At 38.0% G+C, this 23,293-nt stretch overlaps 10 protein-coding genes and 1 non-coding gene across 11 annotated transcripts; 6 read left to right on the top strand and 5 right to left on the bottom strand.

The window, feature by feature from the left end:
• Positions 1-533: 533 nt before the first annotated feature.
• KQ657_004157 lies at positions 534-624 on the bottom strand. Its single transcript has one exon. It is a non-coding gene; the product is annotated as a tRNA-Tyr (tRNA).
• A 2,596-nt stretch (positions 625-3,220) lies between these two features.
• On the top strand, positions 3,221-3,856 carry KQ657_004158 (uncharacterized protein; the record flags this gene model as incomplete). The annotated part of the gene is made up of 1 exon (XM_043194840.1): positions 3,221-3,856. The coding sequence occupies one exon, from the start codon at positions 3,221-3,223 to the stop codon at positions 3,854-3,856; it is 636 nt and encodes a 211-aa protein (XP_043050591.1).
• A 1,577-nt stretch (positions 3,857-5,433) lies between these two features.
• On the top strand, positions 5,434-6,495 carry HPD1 (Hpd1p; the record flags this gene model as incomplete). Its single annotated transcript, XM_043194841.1, has 1 exon — positions 5,434-6,495. The coding sequence occupies one exon, from the start codon at positions 5,434-5,436 to the stop codon at positions 6,493-6,495; it is 1,062 nt and encodes a 353-aa protein (XP_043050592.1).
• A 37-nt stretch (positions 6,496-6,532) lies between these two features.
• On the bottom strand, positions 6,533-9,637 carry KQ657_004160 (uncharacterized protein; the record flags this gene model as incomplete). Its single annotated transcript, XM_043194842.1, has 1 exon — positions 6,533-9,637. The coding sequence occupies one exon, from the start codon at positions 9,635-9,637 to the stop codon at positions 6,533-6,535; it is 3,105 nt and encodes a 1,034-aa protein (XP_043050593.1).
• A 648-nt stretch (positions 9,638-10,285) lies between these two features.
• On the top strand, positions 10,286-11,188 carry KQ657_004161 (uncharacterized protein; the record flags this gene model as incomplete). Its single annotated transcript, XM_043194843.1, has 1 exon — positions 10,286-11,188. One exon carries the CDS (start codon positions 10,286-10,288, stop codon positions 11,186-11,188), a length of 903 nt encoding a protein of 300 aa, XP_043050594.1.
• Positions 11,189-11,245: 57 nt separating this feature from the next.
• On the bottom strand, positions 11,246-12,334 carry KQ657_004162 (uncharacterized protein; the record flags this gene model as incomplete). Its single annotated transcript, XM_043194844.1, has 1 exon — positions 11,246-12,334. One exon carries the CDS (start codon positions 12,332-12,334, stop codon positions 11,246-11,248), a length of 1,089 nt encoding a protein of 362 aa, XP_043050595.1.
• A 159-nt stretch (positions 12,335-12,493) lies between these two features.
• On the bottom strand, positions 12,494-14,848 carry KQ657_004163 (uncharacterized protein; the record flags this gene model as incomplete). Its single annotated transcript, XM_043194845.1, has 1 exon — positions 12,494-14,848. One exon carries the CDS (start codon positions 14,846-14,848, stop codon positions 12,494-12,496), a length of 2,355 nt encoding a protein of 784 aa, XP_043050596.1.
• A 380-nt stretch (positions 14,849-15,228) lies between these two features.
• Positions 15,229-16,293, top strand: GLE2 (RNA export factor; the record flags this gene model as incomplete). The annotated part of the gene is made up of 1 exon (XM_043194846.1): positions 15,229-16,293. One exon carries the CDS (start codon positions 15,229-15,231, stop codon positions 16,291-16,293), a length of 1,065 nt encoding a protein of 354 aa, XP_043050597.1.
• A 490-nt stretch (positions 16,294-16,783) lies between these two features.
• Positions 16,784-17,575, top strand: KQ657_004165 (uncharacterized protein; the record flags this gene model as incomplete). The annotated part of the gene is made up of 1 exon (XM_043194847.1): positions 16,784-17,575. One exon carries the CDS (start codon positions 16,784-16,786, stop codon positions 17,573-17,575), a length of 792 nt encoding a protein of 263 aa, XP_043050598.1.
• Positions 17,576-18,636: 1,061 nt separating this feature from the next.
• Positions 18,637-21,630, top strand: FLO8 (Flo8p; the record flags this gene model as incomplete). The annotated part of the gene is made up of 1 exon (XM_043194848.1): positions 18,637-21,630. One exon carries the CDS (start codon positions 18,637-18,639, stop codon positions 21,628-21,630), a length of 2,994 nt encoding a protein of 997 aa, XP_043050599.1.
• A 102-nt stretch (positions 21,631-21,732) lies between these two features.
• On the bottom strand, positions 21,733-23,184 carry ALG3 (dolichyl-P-Man:Man(5)GlcNAc(2)-PP-dolichol alpha-1,3-mannosyltransferase; the record flags this gene model as incomplete). The annotated part of the gene is made up of 1 exon (XM_043194849.1): positions 21,733-23,184. One exon carries the CDS (start codon positions 23,182-23,184, stop codon positions 21,733-21,735), a length of 1,452 nt encoding a protein of 483 aa, XP_043050600.1.
• Positions 23,185-23,293: the final 109 nt, after the last annotated feature.

Consider the following 23,293-nt stretch of genomic DNA (forward strand, 5'->3'; position numbering starts at 1 on the left):
AGTATTATTTTTGTAGCTACAGCAATAAGGTCGCACTTGTTGTGTCTGTTACACTAGCGATAATGTTAGTAGTGATATTGCTAATAGAAGTAGTGCTAAAGCTTGTAGTGAGCCATTTGTGCGGAAGGTTCTAAAATTGGGTGGCCCGTTCTTTGCTGTCTTATCATACACTTAATATCAGATACATATGGCTGTAAGTGTATACCCATATACCCATATATCATCTAGATTCTCTTGTCACACTGTGTGGACACCCACTAATTTAATTTTTTTTAGTATATGACTTACTCTGATTTCAGATGGAGGTGACTTAATTGCGGCAAACGAAATCACTTCGTTATTGTTTAAAACTAACTGACATCTCAACTAATTAAATCGTATCCGCTAATGCCGCCATTAACTTCTTCCTAAGCGAATAACTGACGTATATAAAAAGAATGACAATTATGGTGCCGTAAGCCAGTATTGGAAGTGTCAAAATAAATAGAGTGACAGCTATTGTTTTGGATTAGAAAAAAATGGCGTGTTGAATTTCTCCCGGGGGCGAGTCGAACGCCCGATCTCAAGATAACTCTGAGGTAACTCATTACAGTCTCGCGCCTTAACCAGCTTGGCCACCGGGAGCGATTTCATAAAGGCGGGTTTGTTTCAGTGCTCACAGCTTGCATACAACGGTGATACATATGAAAATGGTAGCACGGTCTATTATATACAGTTCCACGTAGGTATGTATTAATGTTATCTTTAAAAAATATCATCTTGTTTCAGGCAGACGATTATGTCAGATTAAATGTACTTTCTATTCTGGTTGATAGATTCTTAATTGAATACATCGTTCAATTATGCTTCCAAATTTGAAAAGATCGCTCCTTACAGTTAATTCCTATTTCGGATGAAACTCGTAGATTGTTCTAATAAAAGTATGTTTTGAGCTGGCTTAAGTGGAAGAGTTATAATTATGATATAATCATCTATAATTATATATCTCTGGGAAAAGCTGGCCGTATACGTCGTCACTATTGAGGAAGATACTAAGCTTATCTAGTATTTGCATAACTAAATTTTGGGTAATGATTGACCATTAGTGCTAAGTAGGAAGAGTAAAACTTGTACAACAAAAAAGGGGCATGACGAGACGAAGACGTGAACATATTCAATTACCCAAATCGTCTGCATCTTTTTGCCATAAAATGAATGGTTGTAACAAAATTATCTCTAAGAATGAGCATTTCTTATTAGTGATTTTTCATAAAATATCGCTTCCCTAGAGAAAATACAGCGTCCACCTACACGAATCTAGTAAAATACATAGTTATATTGCAAAAACTAACCAGGTAAATGACATAGAATTCGGGTTTAGAAGTATTTAAACAATACTACTACTACTACTACATTTGAAGATCTTCTTTATTTATAACTACATTATTACACTTCAATTGTATATACTTAAACAGGCGCCTACAGAAGCACCTTTGGATTACGTGTATAAAAAACTGAAGCCATAAGTCCATTTCATAATACTTAGATCCAAGCATCATTTAGCTTGGGCTTAATAAAGGATACTATACTTAGAATATTGAATGCTTTCAACTTTGTACTTAAGGCTTAGTCCTGGTTATGGGAAATTATAATGTCTGTTCATCCCGCGACTTTACGATACCAGTGAACGACTTTATTTTTTTTATCAATGGACGACATTTAAGTTCTTAACGGGTCTATGTCCTAATCAAGACTCTTGAGAGTGATTAATTCAATGTCTTGTTCTTAGAAAAATCCCCTCATAGTTAGATATTGATGCCACAGCATCTACTACTCAATTAAGCTACCACTTGTTCCATAATAGTGTTGGCTACCACCTGAAATGGTAGACACACGCAATTTGTTTTTCAAAGTAACTCATGATGTAAGGTAATGTAGCGTGAGCTATTACCACACATTTCATTTAGATCAGTATAAATTTTCTCCATTCATCCTTACGCGTCCTGTGTAGGAGTTGGTAGTCATAGAAAGTGGAAAGTGGCAAGCAAGCTTAAGTAAAATGTAGTCGTACTGTCCCCGCTTATGTGAATTATCATGGGTGGCCTTGTTTACAGCAATCATGACATAAGCTGTTACATAATCCCATATATAGGATAGCCTGCACACAAAAAACCGACATGATATACCAAAAAGGCAATACAGGTCGTGCAACGCAAGTTGCTATTAGCTCACTTACCTGTACAAATATTAACTCTTCGTGTCTGCACCAAAGCCTGTACAGTAAAAACGATCGTGTAGGCCCTATTAACAAAATGCAGAACATAGACTCTATTGTAAATGGGTTACTAAAAGAAAGATAGTCAAACGGTTTTGTGATGGTCAGGGCTGGCTGGCTCGGGTACCGACGATGGTAATTTTTTTTTACTGCTTGGTCATTTTTTGGTTTTGGAACGAACCTGTACGTAAGCCACTTCAAAGTTGCAAGTCTGTCTGTGGTTTTTTTTTGTTCGCCTTAGCTTTTGGTTTGTGGATTGTCCATTGGTGTCATTTCCCGTTACGTCTATCCATTGGGTCCAGGCTTGGGTTCATGCCATTGGTTTTCTCGACCTGTAGTTGGGAGTTATACACAAGTTTACAGTCTATTCCGAACCCCGTATTCCATCCGTCGCTATTTTTTTCAAGTAAATGTTTTAGTACCACCATAATTTTCTATATGATGGGACCTTTCCCCCACTGGTGTGGGTTTTTAAGTTTCGTTTGTAGACCTTCTTCTTCTTCTTCTTCTTCTTCTTCTTCTTCTTCCTTGATAACTACGAGTAGTATTATTCCAGTATACTTTTTTACTTTGACTATAGGGCTCATTGTGACTATTTTCGTTTATCGATTAAACATTTCCTTTCCCGTTATATAATATATTTATCACTGCTCATCGAAAAGAGTATCGCTTTTTCGGACGGACCATAGCTCTTGATACAGTTTTTTTCTCACTCTAGACGTGGAATACTACCAAGAGAATACAATAGTTCCCCATTACCACTACTATAACTCCAAGGGAATAGAGAGACTGATCAGATTATTTAACTTGGTTCAGTTCTTGAAGAAAATTACATAGAATATTCAAGCGTTTCACATATTTAATACGCGATTTGGCACGTAACTTAATCTAGTTGACTGAATAGATTGAGAGATTATTGCCGGAATTACTAGAAGCAACAGTTGTATCGTATATATTGTTGGCACGATGCATTTAACTTATAGTAATTCATCAAAAAGAAGGTTCGATGACGAGGAAGTGACCAATAAGAAAACAAGGCCCGAGATACTGGACGAAGTGAAACTGAAAATTACAACTTCTAATGAATGGCCAGTATATGCTCATCCTCAAGGAGGCTCAATAAAGCTTACTCCATGGGGTACTCTTCGTACATATCTTAAAGATGATGGAGAAGAGGTTGTTAAGTTCGAAGATACATCATTTAGTGAGTACTCATATATCGATGATAACAATGATACTGATACCCCACGTCCTCCTCCAACAGCCAATCTTAATGATGGCGGAGCTGATTCAGATACAGCCATGCCCTCTACTCCTCAAAGTTTATATGGTAACGCGAACAACAACAATAATAATATGTTACCTCTGACGATGTACAGTTCAACCAGTGCTAACCAGGCAATTATACAGAACCAATATGGAACATCCGGGTTCCGTTTGAGTCCTTCCGAAGAAGCAGAACTGTATGTCATAAATGGCTATAATAGAATGTCAACACCACCCAATGGTACAGGAGAACTTGGATATTCCCAGGAACAGGAACATTACTTGGGTATAGTTCAACATGAAGAGTTTGATGAAAGAGAAATGGAGATGGAATGAATTTGATACTTTGATGCTTACAGCACAAGAATCATTAAAGTATGCGACTAATGAGCTATGCGTTAACAAGGGATAAAAATAAGAAAAATACCAATTAAATTAAAATTGAAGTCCAACAGTATAACATCGCCTAGAGGTTATATCATATCATGTCATATCAAGATTATAGATTTACTCCAGCATCTCATTCGATGTTGTTGGCTGTTGGTTTTTTGTATTACTATTTGTGCTAGTGTGACCCAAACAGGTCATCATGGGATTACATTACTGGACAAAAGGAGTGAGTGATAACCTCATTGTATATTATTATTATTATTATTATTATTATTATTATTATTATTATTATTATTATTATTATTATTATTTTATGTTATCTTAGAAGGCTTTCAACGTAGATAAATGGTTGACTACAGCTACTAAACCTTGTCGTCGGCCCTACCATTGCGTACTTCACACCTAACAAGGAAAGTCGATGCGATAAGTGGCTATATTGAATATAATCACAGACTGCCTATTTGGGCAATCTACTAATGTTTTACATAATAGCCTCTGTGGGTACTGGCCAATAGTGTAATCATCGCTATAGGGGTTGAATTTTTTGACCTTACTCGATTATTGAAAGTATTATTATAAAAGGAAAACTAAAAGAGATATCATAGAGTAATTTAACGAATACTACAAAATGACGATAAAAATTCAATATTGCATCTTTGAAGTTATACTTGCTGGAAGTTTACGTAAGCCATTAAAAGTATTGTAAATGATCTTAGCCTTCATTCAAATGAAAAGCGTTGAATAAATAACCTAGATGATTATATAGCTTTTGTAGCCTTTAATTGAATATTAACCATGCATGTGCACCTACGTGACCAATGGATAAAAAACATATGTAAGTATATTATAGCTACTGGATTCATGTAATTAGTACGAAAAAAAGTGTATGTACGAAATTTTGCTATCATATTTTGTTTATATCCACTAGTTGTAAATCGGGTATCGATTTCCTGTTTAGACAATCTACACCACTCTTTTTCCACTGTTATATAGTTGTTCCTGACCTGCAAAACTGTGTTCCTCTGGTGCCAGGTCTTTCCATGGAATATTCATCACCTAGTTAACTTCCCCGGATATATTTCCTGGGGCCGCGGTAACGCTCAAATAGGTAATTCGCGGATAACGGTAGCGCCACGTTTAATCTGGGGTAAAGTATCTTCTGATTTTTCAACTTAGCAGCGGAATAAACCATACGATGTTTAGGGTAAAATGAATGATGGTACAATATTTACTTCAGTTAAACCATGGGAGATTAATGTCCGTTATAGTATGGAGTAAATATAATGATAATAATAAACGGTAGTTGTAAAGTATATAACTTTTTAGATCTACCCGTAGCTATTGTTCAGGTTGCCAGAATAAATGTACAAAGTTGTGGGGACAAGAGGGGAAGAATAATCCCAGTTGGAAAGGTAATAATGAACCTAGTTAATAGAGAGCAACTTTGTGAGTAATTGGATCATTATATAAATAGCAAGAGTTTCCTTGATTTAAAGTATATTAATGGTTTTGTCATTATCAATATGCTTAGATTCTCTCGGACTTTAACTACATCTACAATCAATAGAACTCGGTATGGGTTTATTGGTTTAGGTCAAATGGGCCAACATATGGCAAAACATATATATAACAACTTGGAACCAACAGATAGATTATATGTTTATGATACCAATGATAAGGCAGCCAATACATTTGTTGACTCTGTGACATCGACTAAGGCTGATACCAACCATCAATTGAAGGCTTTAAAGCTGATTCCGGAGTTTATCACCGATGTGGAACCACAATTGGATTTCATCATTACAATGGTCCCCGAAGGTAAGCATGTCAAGGGAGTAATTAGTGATTTGGTTGAAACTTATAAGCTGACAAACCCTCCAAGACTGGAACTGGGGAAAGGTATAACATTCATTGATTCATCTACAATTGATATCCCAACATCTGTTGATGTTCATAGATATGTTCGGTCCGAACTTCCTCATTTTGATTTTATTGATGCTCCCGTTTCAGGAGGTACAGCCGGTGCACGTAGAGCAACTCTTTCGTTTATGTTATCCCGAGCCAACCAAGAAGCTGTTAGTGAACCATTAAGGAAACTTTTGGGGTATATGGGTAAAAATATCTTCCCCTGTGGTTCTAAACATGGTGTTGGATTAGCTGCCAAATTATCCAATAACTATCTTTTGGCCGTGACCAATTTGGCTGTAGCTGATTCGTTCCAATTGGCCAACTCCTTTGGTTTAGACTTGAAAGAGTACGCTAAACTTGTGAGTGTTCTGACAGGTAAATCTTGGGCCAGTGTTGATAATTGTCCTATTCCTGGAGTTTACCCTAAAGAAATGAAACTACCTGCTGATGATAATTATGAAGGTGGATTTGTCACCAAATTAACTCGTAAAGATTTGGTATTGGCTACTGAATGTGCTAAAGCCAATAATAGATTTCTTTATTTGGGTGATATTGGTCGTCATTGGTATGATAGAGCTTGTGATAGACCTCAATACGCCAATAGAGATTTGGGAGTTTTATATGAATGGTTGGGTCATTTGGAAGTTGATGGTGAAGGTAACTTAGTTGAGAAATAATATAATTATGTAACTATGCCAATTAATTTTATTTATTTTAACCACCTCCTAGAACAATGTTAGAATGTTTTGCATTTCTATCAATAACTCCAAAACAAGTACTTTTACCTCTTCCAATGGTTGCTTCTTTAATTGTACCATTAGTGGATTCTGTACCATCTTCAACATCACTGTTGCTGACAATCATACTAGAACCACCTACGGTACTAGCATCCTCACTATCGTCTGCTTCTGGTGGGATATGTCTATTATTATTATTCTTTGACCCTGCTGCTCCATACAGGAAATTAAACCTTCCAAACGGTGATAAGTGCGTGGTAGTCTTATCATCTTGAGGTTGTTGAAGGTCGTCAAGAGCTGATAGTCTGCGATGATTATCTAGAGGGCCCAAGGACGTTATCGACCCGTTCATGTGGTTCATGCCTGCAACATTGACATTATAAGCAGATGGTTGTCCTAATGAGGAAGTAGACATTGCCAATAATGGGAGTGTGAGTTCAACTGGTATATCTGTAGCCGTAGAAATAATTGAAGATCCAGAAGACCTTCTAGATGGTGAACGATGTTGCTGCTGTGGACCTCTGATTGGTGAAAGGGCCCTCATCTTAGGTGGGGGTACGATTGCACTTGGTATATCGGTGAGATCATCCTCTTCAGGTGGTGTTATTAATGGAGACCCTGGAGTTGGATAATACAGTGATCTTTCTGGTTCTTCATTTATACTATGACCTTGGGGCGATGTCACCTTAATAGCAGGCCTATCTCGACCACTATTTGAACTACCTAAAGATGTTGCTCCAATAGAATTGTTGATTGAAGAACATAATGAATTTCGAGTTGATCCAGTAGTAGTAGTGGTGGTAGTTTCTTCTTCAGATGTTCTACAACTCGTTGTAGCTGTTGATGAACCATTTTGAGTTTGCAGTACACCAAGATCATTATCATTATTATTTTCATGTGTCGGTGTTTTATGACGAACCTTACTAGCCAATTCCTTTCGACTTAAAAGTGTTGAATTTGATCCACTTCTGTTTCTACCATTACCTCCATTTTCAGTAGAGCGGGTCCGTTCACGGCTTTTGCTGGAAGTATTATCAAATTGACGGAAAAGCATATCTTTAACAGACATACCCTTCTTACCACCGTTATTTGATGGTGACGGCACTTCAAGAGAATCTGTAGTGGAAGAACGAGGTCTTCCTCTTCCAATATCAATTCTCAAAGGTGAAAGAGACAATTCATTTTCTTCATAAGCAGGAGGTAAAGCTTCCACTTCATCTATGGAAGGAGGTTGAGTATCAGCTTCAAATGGAGGAGGACTATAACTTGGACGTCGTAATAAATGAATAGGTCGTATTAAAGGTGAAGACACGGGAGACACAAATGTATCAGGATGAGGTGTTGCTTGAGGTGAAGACATCTCTGAGAGATTTTGTAATGAAGCTGGATGATACAAATTAGCATTCAAGTGCATATCTGGATCTCTAAATTCATCAGTGGCAGAATTCTTTATATGGGTGAATGAAATAGGAGTACTTCCACCTGAACGACGTTCAATAGCCAATTGGTCTAAAGATGTATGAGATAATTGAGAAAGCAAAGTTGCATCAATTGGAGTAACACCAGGTGACATCAAAGGTGAAATAGGAGCAGCAACAGTATCAAATATCGGAGGAATGAAATCATCATATGCTGGTAAAATAGTATTTGAATGCGCAGCCAATGGAGAAAGTACTCTTATAGGCAGATCAATCAGGATTTCATAATGTTTACGTTTTTCACTATTATCAGGATCAGGTTTGGAAAGCCTTAGGCAGATTTTGATCCAATGATGGGATTGGATATTTGTAATTGAAGTATCTGGATGAAGAGGGACTTTAGATTTATCACCAATATCTTTAGGAACATATAATTGAAACTCCAATTCCCTTGGTAATACTTCATCATCGTCATCACAATTTTCTTCAACTAATCCTCCACTCTTTGTCAATATAGACTTACCCTTTGCAGCCTTATGTTCAAGTAAAAGGAATTTCCGTTGAGGCTCTATTCTGTGGACTTTTTCATTATTGCAATAATACTCCAAATTCTCCGTTAGATAAACTCTTATTCGATGTAATTGGACTTTACCCCAAAGAGGAATGAACCGGAATGCCATGGGCATATAAGTGTCCAAAATAATTGATTTTGCTCCAACAACTATTTCATATTTTAATTGATCTTCCCAATCTCTACTGATGACAATTGGTTCTATTTCTTCTTGGTTCATGTCACTTGGAGTTCGGACAACATCAATAGACATTCGACCTTGAAGGTTGGATTTGAATGCTCCTGGACGTTGAACGTTGACTAATAGTTCATATGAAACCTCACCAAAGGCAACCTTACATGATTCTGGAACAGATGGAGGTAATGGATGTTCAAAATTATAAATATAATCACCACGTACAAAAGTTCCTATAGCAGGATCAGATTCATGGTCGTTATAACTTCCAAAGGAAGGTGATGCTGCTCTTTTCACAAATCCCACAGGAGATAATGCTCTGGTGAGGAAATTTCCTCCACTAAGTTCAGACAGAATTGAGGTTGAAGACATTGAAGGGCGTAAACCTGAGCCTGAGTATCTTCTTCCATCACCACGGTCCAGCCCATGACTATCGTCATGATGATTAGCCAATTCCTGAAACATATCAGCTCCATTATTAGGAAGTGGAGGACCTGTGGGTTGATAGAAGGGCCAAGTATGATTCAATATTTCATTATTTTCCGTAGTGGTAATTCTTTTTGGGGGTATACCTTCGGGCCATTCAGTTCTTTGAACTCCTCGAAACAGCAATTCAATAGACCTTATCTTTGTTGGTTTAAGGACTCTTATATATAGACAGCCTCTAAGTAAAGCTGGAGGTCGATCAGCATATTCATTAACGTCAAATCCCTGGACAAATAATGTTTTCTCAGTTGGTATTATATAAACTTCCACAGTACTTGCTTGTACTGTGGGTTTCTCCGGAAGTTGCGGTAGAAATGCCAGGATACCTCCATTATCATTTATTTTCAGGTTATGAATTGAGCCATTGATTTCTTCAGGGAATGCCACAAGTTGTGTAGGAGAAAATATTGGTGATGATGTTAAGTTCTCCATATTTATAGTGCTGATTAGTAAAGAAATAAATAGCTGAAGCAACAGGCTCAAATAACGCCTGTAAAATATATCACAGTCTGCTCAAGATCTGCTTCTTTCCTTCTTACCTTTTTTCTTCCTTTCGATCTTCTTTCTCGGAACTTCCGTGTTCGATCTTCGTTTGGCTCTTGCTTGGACTGTGCGCCTTACTTGAATCGTTTGCCTTTGGTTACGTCTCTTACAATATGTATGGATATTGTTGTAGCGCTTCTTTGTATGAAGGACTGCAGCACCGTACCCTTAAAGAGTATCAAACCTTTTTAAAATGAAAAGTTGAAAGTATTTATTTGTCTTATTAAGAAAGTCATAGAGGTTATTATCATCAGCATCTAGAATGGGTCGTGTACCTGAGACATGCGGCCACATCTTATTGACATGGTAGCGCCGTTCGCAAATTGGAAATTTCAGATTAGCGCGACTACACAAAACTAAATTCACATCCCGATCGGATCGGATTTTGGTTTCACCGTATAGTTAAGTCACATTAAGTAATTATTGTTCCGATGACTATTTGGATGACGGGCAAGGATTAGGGACCGATTCATATCCGATACAGTAACGTTATACGCTAAGGGCAATAATAATAACAACAACAACAACAACAATAATATGATATCCTACACTCGATGGCCGGTGTTTCTACGTCGTGTGATCTCAGTGCAACCTAAAGTCATCTCAGCCAAACCCACAGTCACTTTACGACATTCTACACTTTGCACCAGACCAAACTCTTCACTTATTCAGTTCCAAAGGGGATACAAGAAGGTAACAGATATAAATTTGGAGCCCTCTAGTTTCTACGGCGTGAACACCAATTATGGATGGTTTATTATACCCAAGACGCATTATGGATATGATTTCACTGAGACCAAGTTAAATGAGTGCATCAAGGAACAGGTTGATGAGTCCAACATTGAAGAATGGCCCCTAAGTAGGATACAGAGTGAGATTGTTGATGTTTGGGTGAAATCATTGACTAAAAGTAGTATACCTAAAGTTAAGAATGCAACTAAGAAGGCTAAGGCTGCACGAGAGATTGAGGACTTGTATACGGAGCAAATGAGAGAAGTGGTGGAGAATACAGAGGAAGTCCCACAAGTTGACCAAGATATTGGTGAAGAATGTATTGGCTCCAGTGGTGGTTCCAGTAGTGGTACCAATAGTAATAGTACTAAGAAACCATCCAAATCCAAGACCTCATTGGAACCTTCTGGCTTGAAAGCAGTTCATGCATGGAACTACTACGTACAACTAAACACTCCTAAATACAAGCATCTAAGCACTACAGAGGCCAGGAGAGCGATAGGACAAGCTTGGCGAGACTTGTCGTTACTAGAAAAGGAAAAGTACAAACAACAACTATCTGACATGTTAAAGAGTGGAGTCAGTTTATACAATGGGAAGACTATCCCATTAGAAGAGAAGGAGAAATATTTGAAACGATTCAAAGTGTTTAAAGAACGGTCTAAGAAACGTATGCTCAAGAGAGCTATGACATCTGATACATCATAATAATAGTAATTACTGTACATAGACATAATAACAAAAGTAGTCATGAATACTGTATGTTTATGTGTGCACTATTTGGGGAGCATCTTCATCATTATCATCAATGGATGGAGTTAACCGAGTTAGATCGATTGAAAACCGTTCGTTATTGATATCAATCACCTGGTTCCACGTTTCAAGGATAGCCCCTTTCATTTTCATCCGTCCACAACATGAACCCTCTAATGATGGGATGATGTCTTGTACTATGTTCTCCATTGCCTCAATGTATGACTGAGTATTGATAATGGAATCCTCACCAAAAACATATTCCGGCGGAATCTTACGTAATTGGGACACTAGTAGTTGAAGCAACTTGACAAACCACGAAAGCCGTCGTCCAATCCATTGAGGTGACATCAGTATAAGTTTGATGATTTGAATCCATTGATACCCAGAACAAAAGTTGGCAAGCACTATGAAGTTAACAAATGCCAATTGTAATTCTGCTAATAGTAACTCAACATCTTGACCATACAATTCCTCTATATACCACGACTTATCCAAGTAATCCTTGGTTATAGTGTTGATATCCGTTGATCTATTCTTTTTGAATTGCACAACGGTATATTTAATGTGGTCATGCGAAGAACTATTGCCTGTACTACTGTTAGGATGGGTACCAGCTAGTGTCTCTTCTAATATCATGGTCTCTTCAAAAGACGACGTTGATGTCGTGACTTCATAGTCTTCAGGAAGAAAGATCTGTAACACCTCTATGTTGTCCATATACCCAATCAATTGGTGCCATGTTGTAGTGTCCTCTGGATACCCCATCATCACGGTTCCGTAGTACTGTGCGATCTTATCTAGTGCCTTGGTGAGGTTTAATGGTTCATTTTTAAGATCAACCAACTTAATCTCCTCAAGCAGCAGATCCCATCGAGCCAAATAAACGTCGCCTTCATTGCATTCAAACCATGTTCCGTATCTCATGTCGTTTCTGGAATAATGGAATAGATGGAGCCCATGGGGGATCAACTTGAATCCTCTAAAGAGTTGATTACCCACATTAACAAATTGGGTATCGATTCCTATCACGTCGCCTTTGCTGATGTCCCAGGGTATGCTGTCATCCAATAGAATCGTTCCATTAGGTGGTCGATCCATGGAGATTGATACTTTAAAGAGCACATCTTATAGTTATCTAACCAACTATGATCGGACATAATTTGAATTTATCTCCGATGCCAATTCGGCTAAATATTTATCCGCTTATAAAGTCTATCAGTGTAAGTATAAATACTATTTAAACTATTATTCGGTATGTTATGTTATCAACTGCAGATTAGCCTTAGGTCTTAGCAAATGCTTGACCCTCTCAGATTCTTCTTCTACTTCCTCGATATCAAAGTCAGTTGAATGAATAGAATAATGTAATGAACTAAATTCCGTCTCAATAAGATTAGCCAAAATAAACCTGTCAATGAATCCTATCATCCAACCTTGGGAATCATTAAATATAAGATAATTTATATTCATTTTCTCAAAGATCTCAATCACTGTTATCATTGGACATTGATCCGAAAGACTCAATTCACTCTTTTGAACACTTATAGGAATAGTGATACTTGGAGTTGGTATTATAATTTCCTTTTTAACTTTGAGCGAGTTCTTTAATTGGAATTGCACAATGCTGCCCGAAGTATCATTTAGTGCAAGAAGAAGTTCAACTTTATTGACATACCCTAAGGAAATGGGTTTGTCTTTGCTGAATATCACAGGATACCCTTCATGATTGTCATCATGTATGAATTCAATCCATTGCTGACAAGTTTTCCAATCTCCAACCAAATGAATACATTTGGTTAATTCTGTTGGTATCATTACTTGTAAAATTGGTAAATCTGGCAATTTGTTTCGAAGCATAGTTACCGCATTATCAAATTGAACAAGACCACTTCCCTTCCCTTCATTCACTTGATTCTGAGAGACTTGCTCTCCATTATTGAAATCATATTTGAGAGTGGCATTGTAGATGTTTTCATTGGTTAGCCAATCATTGACAAACTTCAGAGTCATCACTGCCAACATAATAGGAAGAACATAGGAAACAGCACCTGTTAACTCAAACATGATAACCACTACACTAATGGTAAGTTTGGTAATTCCTGTTAAGAACGCAGCACCTCCAATAACCGCATAAGATGAAGGAGAAATAAGACATGATTTAGCAGTACAAGTTGTTTCATTAATCAATCTGGATTGAATACTTTGACTGGCAATCCCTATTAATCTACCAGAACAAGCTCCAATAACTAATGAAGGCATAAGAACACCACCAGGAAGATCAATACCAAAGGTATAACTAGACAATAAGAACCCTGTGATGCTAATGTACAATACTTTTGGTGCTAATAGTTTTTGATGACAAATAAATAAAGGTGAATCTTCTGTACAACTGGTTGCCATCATATTGAATAACGAATCTAGTGTTACTTTGCTCAATTGAATAGGGTAAGCCACTATAGTGGTTATAATGATCACCAATACTATTTCCATTATTGAAGGGTCAATTGCTGGGAAACGTGTCCTTAAATAAGCGTAAAGAGTCTTCCTCTTTCCTTTAAAATAACGATTTAAAAAAACAAAAGCATATCCATAGAATCCACCAAGAATTCCTAATATGATGAAGGGAATAATTTCCATAAATAACCAACTGACATTCCCAAACTTAACATCAAACAAATCCTCTTCAAAAAAATTGCCAGTAAAGATTTTAAATTGGATCAAAATCAAAACTGATATAGTAGAACTAATGAAAGTTTTCCACATAACTTTAACTGGTGAAAAATATGTTGGTATTAATTCAATAATGAAAAGGACTCCGCCAATTGGAGCATTGAAAGCTACTGCTATCCCCATTGCAGTTGCAGCGCTAATTAATTCACGTAATGTTGCTTCATTGGTATCTTTCACAAAGATGTAATAAGAAGCCAGTACAATACAACTTGAAATATGAATTAAAGGACCTTCTTTCCCCAACCAAAGTCCAGAACTCACGACCAAAATCAAACTTAAACTTTTCATAGCAAACGTATGCAAACTTAAATAATCTTCATTATACTTGAACCCGCTTATTATCAATTTGATCTCTGGAATCCCACTCTCTCTAATGGGGACTTTTGCTTTTTTAACAAATATCAGCCCTAAAAGAGCCATTGACAAAGCTCCAATGACATATAAAAAGAAGTTCATGGGAGCAATATTGGAATTGAAGAAAAACTGTGACCACGTTTTCCAATTGGTATCTTCACATGTCAGATATGGATGGAATATTGACCAATGTCTTGAAGGATGGTCAAGTTCGTTAGCATCTTCATGTCGCAGAGCCTTTAGTACACATATACCCTTTTTGAAATCATGAAGCCAAACCAGTACTAAGTCAGCAAATAATGTGATGTATCCAATGGCAAATGACAGTACTATAAGTACTATCCATATCGTGGCTGTTGTTTTGGGGGAGTTTTGCTTATGAGATTCAGTACTCCAATCTATATATGTGTTGTTCAAATATCCTGTATGCTCTTCTTTATCTGATTGGTGGCGTAGATGAGGAGGAGGCGCGTTGTATCTCAATACAAGAATATCATCTTCATCAGTTTCAACTACAACAGTACTCATCTCTGGTGGCCATAAAGTACTGATCTTCAAGGGATTCAGTAGCTTATGATAGTGATCATAGTAACCTTAAAGAGGCGCGGGGCTACCATGGTAAGGTATACACGACTCTAAACTATTGGATTCTATTTAGTATCGGTATAGACATATATATATATATGATTTCAAAGCTATAACCAAACTCATTTTAGAGAAGTAACTTTAACGTACAACCATTCATAATTTTATTAATCAATTGTAATTATGTTAGACTAAAACTAGTCTGTTGGTTATATATATATTAATTGGTGTTCACACGACTTTAACTGTAAACCTCATCAAGTTATAAACATCAAAGTACCGTATTGCTAAATCCATTGATTGTATTCACAACAATAATAAGAATGTCCTTGGTATTACCCAACTCCGGTGCTGGTGGAGGGTCTGCTGCCACAGGTCAGGAGTTGATCAATGATATAACTGTCCAAAATGGTCCAGAAGATACCGTTACCGATCTTTCATTCTCACCTCAACAAGAACTTCTAGCAGCTGCTAGTTGGGATCATAAAGTTCGTATATATGAGATTAGTCCCAATGGACAAACACAAGGACGTGCACTTTATCAACACGATGGACCTGTGTTTTCGGCACAATGGTCTAAAGATGGTACTAAAGTTGTCTCTGGAGGAGCTGATAAACAAGTGAAACTTTTCGATTTACAAACACAACAAGCCAATCAAATTGGAGTACATGATGCACCAGTTAGATCTGTTAGGTTTGTTGAATGTGGACCTACTAATATGCCAGTGGTTGTCAGTGGATCATGGGATAAGACTTTAAGATACTGGGATATGAGATCACCTCAACCAATTCTGACGGTCACATTACCTGAAAGAGTTTATGCTATGGATACCAGTGGGAAATTACTTGTGGCTGCCTGTGCTGAAAAGCATATTAGTGTGATTGATTTAAATAATCCTCAACAAGTGTTTAAACAAGTTCAATCACCTTTAAAATGGCAAACCAGATCTATTTGTTGTTATCCAAGTGGAGATGGATATGCAATTGGATCAATTGAAGGTCGATGTTCTATTTATTTTATTGATGAAAATCAACATAGTAAATTTGGATTTTCATTTAGATGTCATCGGAAAACTCAAAACAATATTAATAACGTTTATGCTGTGAATAGTATTGCATTCCATCCAATATATGGAACGTTTTCCACTGCTGGATCTGATGGTATTTTCTGTTTCTGGGATAAAGATGCCAAGCAGAAGTTGAAGGTATTCCCTCAATTACCTGGTCCAATTACTGCCACAGCCTTTAATAGAACAGGGTCTATTTTTGCTTATGCATTTGGTTATGACTGGGCACAGGGTTACATGGGCAACAGACCGGATTTCCCAACACAGATCAAGTTACATCCTACAAATGATGATGAAATCAAACAAAAGAAGAAACGGTGATTTACAAAAATGCACGCATTCATTCAATCAATCGATAGTTACTTATCAATAATATAATATACACATTTTAGTTTGTAGCACTATAACGTATACTTTAGTTAGACAAACACCAAACCGGCGCTACCATCTAATCGGCGAGGGAAAAAAGAAAAATGTTAAAGAAAAAATAATCATCATGAGTTAACAAAGTTAATTATACTTGATGACCCCGGTTTCTCCTAACGTTTTGTCTTCTTAAAAGGTTCACTTCTCATTAGTGGTGTAAAAAAATACTAGTCAAATACGACTACTACTACTATCACTGCTACTACTTTATTGCTTTCTTTTGAAGAAGAGTTTTTATATTCTAGTATTGTTAGAGATATTTGTATGGGGTTTTAGAGATTCGTGACTATTACTGATAAATTTATTTTGCTATTTTTTTATTTGTTTGGGTTGATAAGCATTCATATATATTTATAAAGGAGAGTATATCATTATCATAGATATCATGATGTACCCTAAAAGACAAATCATTGAACTGCTGTTTATTGATCAATTTGACGTGATTGAAAAATTGACCATTGAGTCTCAGAATCAACCTTCACCTTATGTGATGAAAAGACGGTTTCATCATCAGAATAAGAGAAGATATAATAATAATAATAATAATAATATTAATAATATTCAAGGACAACAGTATCGGTATCAACAACAACAACATCACCATCACCAACCAATTTATAACCAAAATTATCATAATGGGTTAAATAATGTTCATAACCCAGGTGCTATTAACAGCAACATCAACGACAATAATAACGGAAGAATTGAATATAAGCAGTTTTCTTACCAAAACCAACAATTCAATCAATATATGGCGCAACAGCCACTGCAACAAGCTCCGTCTCCTATGAAAGGTCGCTTTGATCATTCTTTGATGAGTCCAACTGTTACAGTAAACAATAATATCAATAACAATACTAATAATAATAAAAATGGCGGACCTGCTCCATTGGTGGATTTATTCAATCCGTTTGAGCAGCAACAACAACCTTCTTTGTTCAATAATGGTAACCCAGATAGTGGGTCGGGGACACGCAATGACGGATTTTACAATGGGTTTCAAACACCCGAAACGACAACCAGATCTCAGGAAAATGGATCGTCAACAACGTTCGGGTTTGGTGGAATCGACAATGGGATTAGTGTGGGTGGAAATGGAGGTGGAGGTAAGTTATTCAATAACATTTGGACGGTGAATTCCAATTCTAATGGAGGGTTTTCTACGGTGTGGGCGTAAACACGGGACTAATATTACGTTAACCAAGGTGATTCAAAAGTGAGAGAGATATTATATCAAGTATTTATTTTTTTTAAACCAAACGATGATGATACTCTTAGTTTTAAAGTTATAGCCGTAACCGGTGTAAAATAATTGTAGACCAAAGTATTGTGGTACTGTATACAATCCATAAATGAGCTTTGATGGAATATTTACTGGGTAAATCTGAGAACGCGTATAGTGATAATTAATTAACAACCATCACCACACTTAGCAATGAAATAGTAATAATTAAGTACGGCAATTTTGATATTGTGAGTGACTACAAATATACTTGAGGGTAATGAAACAGAATTCTCTATGGCAACGACGTTGAGCCAGCATCTCTAACTGCCCCTATTCTATTCAATGGAAAATCGACGTAGACACGACCCTCGTTGGAATACCTCGGACAAACTACACTAAAGCACATACAGATAAAAGATGAATACGCTAGCTGGAGTGTGTATTTGATTCTATACTGGCTGGGGCGTGAAAGGAGAATCAGAGTATACATTCTTTTTACGCTAAACGTTAAGTATAAGCGTCCATCTACAACAGAGTCGTGTACAGGCGCAAATTCCAAGGTGCAGTGCTGGCCAGAGTATGGGATAAGACAAGGCAAAATTCAAGACAAGTTAACTTCCATGAGAAATATACTCTCAGATTGACTGATTACGTAAGATATTACGCAAGAAAGGGAATTTTTCCGACATCAGTTCTTTCTTTTGCTGGTGTTCGTGCGGTGATACTTTTTGTCCATTGCAAACATTAATACCAAAACCCTTAACCAAATCTTGTCTCCAAATACAACGACATTAAAGGAAACCTCACTAACTGTGGCGTTGTGACATTTGGTTAAGCTGCGTCTGGGAACATTCAAATATCTCCGAGACCACAGAATAAAAAGGAAATCTCATCCACTATCAACAAGTTTGTACGTAAGGCATTCTTCAAACCACTACCACGAACAGTAGCCGTTACTATTGATGAGTAGCCACGCTACGCCGTACGCGTCTTCTTTATCTACAGCCCATCATATGTCATCAGCGACCAATAAGGGCAATACTATCAGTAACAATAACAACCCTAATAGTAATACTAGTGAATCGAGTTCTCGCCCTGGTACTGGCTCGTCATCATCTATGGGACCATTAACTACTATGTCCGGCACCGGGCCCACCAATACTTCAGCCACTGTTTCCAAAAACCCTATTATCTCGGATGCACATGCCACGAATCCCAAACAACTACTTAATGCTTATGTTTATGACTTTCTTATTAAGTCGAGGTTACCGCAAACTGCCCGGTTGTTTCTCAATGAGGCGGATATACCTCAGTTTAACGGACCTTTGACTCCGCTGAGTAACTTTTGTGCCAATCCCAATACAACGAATAACACTCCCAATAGTTCTAATGGGACCAATAACGGGAACAGTACTAGTGGTGGCAATAGTAATGGTAATACTAGTGGTAACAACAACAATAATAACAACGGCAATAACAGCTCCAAAAATAATAGTGGTAATAACAAAAACTCTGGTTCTATAGGTAAAGGGTCATCCCAGGTGGATGACTTACCAAAGATGTCTATTACCATGGACACACCCCAGGGGTTTCTTTATGAATGGTGGTCTGTGTTTTGGGATATATTCCAGGCTAAGAACAACAGGGATCTGCTGAACCCATCACCGTTGGCATTGCAGTACTATCAATTGCAGATCTTTAAACAGAGACAACAACAACAGCAGCAGCAGCTTCAAAACCAGATTGTACAACAGCAGCACTTTTTGCAGCAACAACAAACACAACAACAACAGCAGCAGCATCAGCATCAACAACAACCTCATCAACTACAACAACTTCCTCCTCCGCTGGATAATCAACAACAGCACCCTCAAAACCAACTGCAATTGCAACAACAGTTTCTTAACCAACAACCACAGCAGCAACAGCAGCCATTCAGAGGACAAATTCCTCAACAGCAGGGCCAACAGGGCGGGCAACAGTTCCTTCAGAGGCAGCAACAACAACAACCACCTCAACCTCAACCTCAACATCCTGATCTGCAACCTCAACAGTCAATACAGCAGCTTCATAATCAAAACCAACAGTCACAAATGGGTATGCCTACCCTGGCCACGGGTCCCCAACAGATGCGACAACACATGGGAGGAGCAGGTATGTTTGTGAATCAGGCAGGGAGTAGCATTCAACCTCCCGGTCCGTCTCCCCCACAACAACAGCAACAACATCCAACTCAACCTTCTCAGATGCAAATGCAGATGCAAATGCAGATGCAAATGCAACTGCAACAACATCAAATGAACCAAGGCATTCCCCAGCAACAAATGGGACAACAAATGCCAATGCAACAGGAGCGTATCAACTCACAACCGCAACAGCAACAACCTCCAGGTGCTGGTGGAAGATCTCAACAAGGTGGTCCACACAATATTCCTAATGCTGGCAACGGACCTCTGCCTTTCAATCCGTACACTCAAAGTGGAGGAAGTCAAATGCCCAATCAGGATCCAAGTGATCCCAGCCAACAACCCCTACAACAAGCATCACAAGCATCCAACCTTGGTTCTTCTGAGTTTGGAGGGTACCCCGGTGGATCATCAGGAAATGGTGCTCAACCATTCCCCAACCAAAGATTTGCAATGGGAAATGACATGAAGAATAACACCAGAGGAGTAGCAACAGGAGCAGCCGCAACTGGAGCTGGTGTTGTTAATGGAAATAACAATATCAATAGACCATTATTTCAACAGGGTCAAGCCCAAGGTGGATTTAACCAACCAGGAATGGTTGGTGGATCCGCTGGAGGTGGTAGGGGCCCTCAACCACAACCAGCATATGGACAAGATCAATTACCTCAGCAACAACTACAGCAACAAAATCCAACAAATAACGGATTTAAGGGAGATAACCGTAATATCACCGCGTTGCAAGATTATCAGAACCAATTGATGCTTTTAGAGAAGCAGAATAAGAAACGATTGGATATTGCAAGGAATAGTAGCGGATCACTTGAACCAGTTACTGGTGGTGGACTTTCCAACTTTGGAAGCAGCTCACAAGCAGCAACAGGAGGAGGAGATAATACTATTAAGTCAGGGATGATGAATGGTGGGAACAATATGGAGATGACCGACCACTCAAAACCAAAGGGATCTTCCAACAACAGTCCAGTTATTCATAATAAACCTTCACCTAATATGAAGAAGGCCAAAAAGGAATCATCGACTCCAACATTGGCTTCAGCTGTGAAGAGAAGTCTGTCTGTTAGTGCTCGTAGAATGAGCAATACCATGGGGAATACACCTGGATCTTCAACGCCATCTATGAATACCATTAAGAAGGAATATTCTACGCCCATGACCCCAGCTGCTGAATTAGATCATGCGTTGTCCAGTTTTGGGTCTGCAGCAAGCAATAATCCGCCTACCGCTGGCAATGCAGCTGGAGCAGCTGGAGGTAATAAACGTAAGCGTAAGGTACCACCAGCCGTGACGGAATCACCAAAGAAGACCATCAAGAGTTCACCTAAGCTCAAGAAGGAAGATCAACAGGCGGACCAACAACTACAATCCAAAGAAGTTACTAAGAACAACAACAACAACAACAACAACAATAATAATAATAATAGTAACAATAATAAGGAAGTCATGCCACCACCTACTACTGGTACTGCTAGTGGTACTAATAATAGTAGTGTGACGAAATCTTCAACCAATATGAATGGAGTTGGTAGTAGTGACTCAATTATTGGACCTGCCACTAGTAACCTGGGAATGAACATGGTTCAAAATGGAGTGACTACCATGTCAGAAACATCTCTTTCATTAGAGTTTGTTGATGATCATGAATTGGGACATGCTTCTGGTGAATTAGATGCAGCCTTAACTGCTGCCCCCAGTGACGTTTTCAATCCTGGAGATGGCAATATTGATGAGTTGTTCAACTTCAATCCTTTCTTGGGAGGAGCAGGTGGTGATCCTATTGATGACCAATTTTCATGGGAATAATGTAGAAAGGGCAAGAACTGCTTCATTATAATTCTTTTTATATATACATTTTTTGGTATACCTTATGTATTAATACACTATTATTCTATTCATAGATATTGTCTATTCATTCTTCTTCTTGTGGTCTCTGTCATCTTGTTCCTTGTCTGGATGCCATAACAAACTATTGATGAAAATACCTGTTAAGACTAAAGTAAGAACACTCACTAGCAATGCACTACTCAATTCAGTAGACGGGTAAACGTTCCAGGTGTATTCATGGATCAAGAGTACCACTGTGGCCACATAGACATTGAAGCCCGCAAACCATAAAAGGGCAGGGAGCTGCCAATAATACCAACTAAGAAACTGATAGTGAAGAGATCTTGAACAAAGGATGCCAACGACATTGGAGATAGCCAATATCAAAAACACATACTTAGGACCCAACCGTTGGTTGATCAAGATATTTTGAGGATTAACTGTTGATTTATGGATTGCAAAAAAGTCACCAATCAAATGCTTAAAGGACTTTCCGATCATATGTTTCTTAGTGAACTTGAACACCACGAAGCAAAGTAGTACGACACCATGAAGGAACAAAAGACTCTTATGAAATGTCTTGGAGAGGAACACTTGTTCCGACAAAAATCTCCAATTGACTGTCCATTTGTATAAGAATGTTCTAGAGAAATCAAAGGCATTGGAAAGGTACTGGTATCTTAAATACTTTGCTTCTTCGTCATGATAAAGTGGTATGAGGAATTTCCACCCCACCAATACCTGGATCAAGGGTATAATCAAGAGGACTAACAATAGTTTGATCAAGTTTTCACCCAAAAGGAAGTAGCACACAAAGATGAACCCTGGTAGATACAACAAGGCATTCATCTTAACAGAGATTGCAAGACTGTACAAGTCTGCTGCCACCCCACACAATACAAACAGATAGGTAGACAGGATGGAATAGGTATAACTGGCCAGTTGAAGTAAAAGAGTCACTCCAATCATACAGATGGTTGTGAACACATCATTGAATAATCTCAAGACATAAATGGAGATCAATCTCTTTGATAACACCAACATTAAGAGTGGCCATGGTGGCATATCAACAATTAAGCAATACACTACAACGGTCAACAACGTGGTGGCCGTTAAAACCATTGAAAATAAACTTTGTCCAGCAGCCAATTGAGTTCCTTGTCCAGTGAAGTCATATATCCATTCGTATACAGTAATAAATCCTGCTGGATATACTACAGGCCCAGTATCTCCTCGAATAAGACTGTAGTCCAATTCACCGTCTTTAACTAATTGGATCTGTTGCATGTAGGTAGAGAAGTCGATCTCTGTATAGGGGATCATGGTGATGACTATTCTGCTTAGGATAGACATGAGAAACACTATGATTGGACCCACTAACCGTTTGTAGAAGGGATCATTGATCAACACCTGAATCAGGTACTTGATATCACCCATGACATTTCTGAAAGTAAATTCTGGGAGTTCAGGAGATGCCAACGTCTCATTGGCCAAGACCAGATGGTCATCCTTGTCATTAATTGTTGGAGCCATTGGGAGGAGAGGGGTGAAGAATAAATCGCTAGTGAAGTAACGCAAGATTAATTTATGAGAGTTTCAAGTCACGTGACATATCACGTGGTTTAAATCTATACTAATCTAC

Source organism: Scheffersomyces spartinae (genome assembly GCF_019049425.1).
Source record: "Scheffersomyces spartinae strain ARV_011 chromosome Unknown scaffold_5, whole genome shotgun sequence".
NCBI lineage: Eukaryota > Fungi > Ascomycota > Pichiomycetes > Serinales > Debaryomycetaceae > Lizanozyma > Lizanozyma spartinae.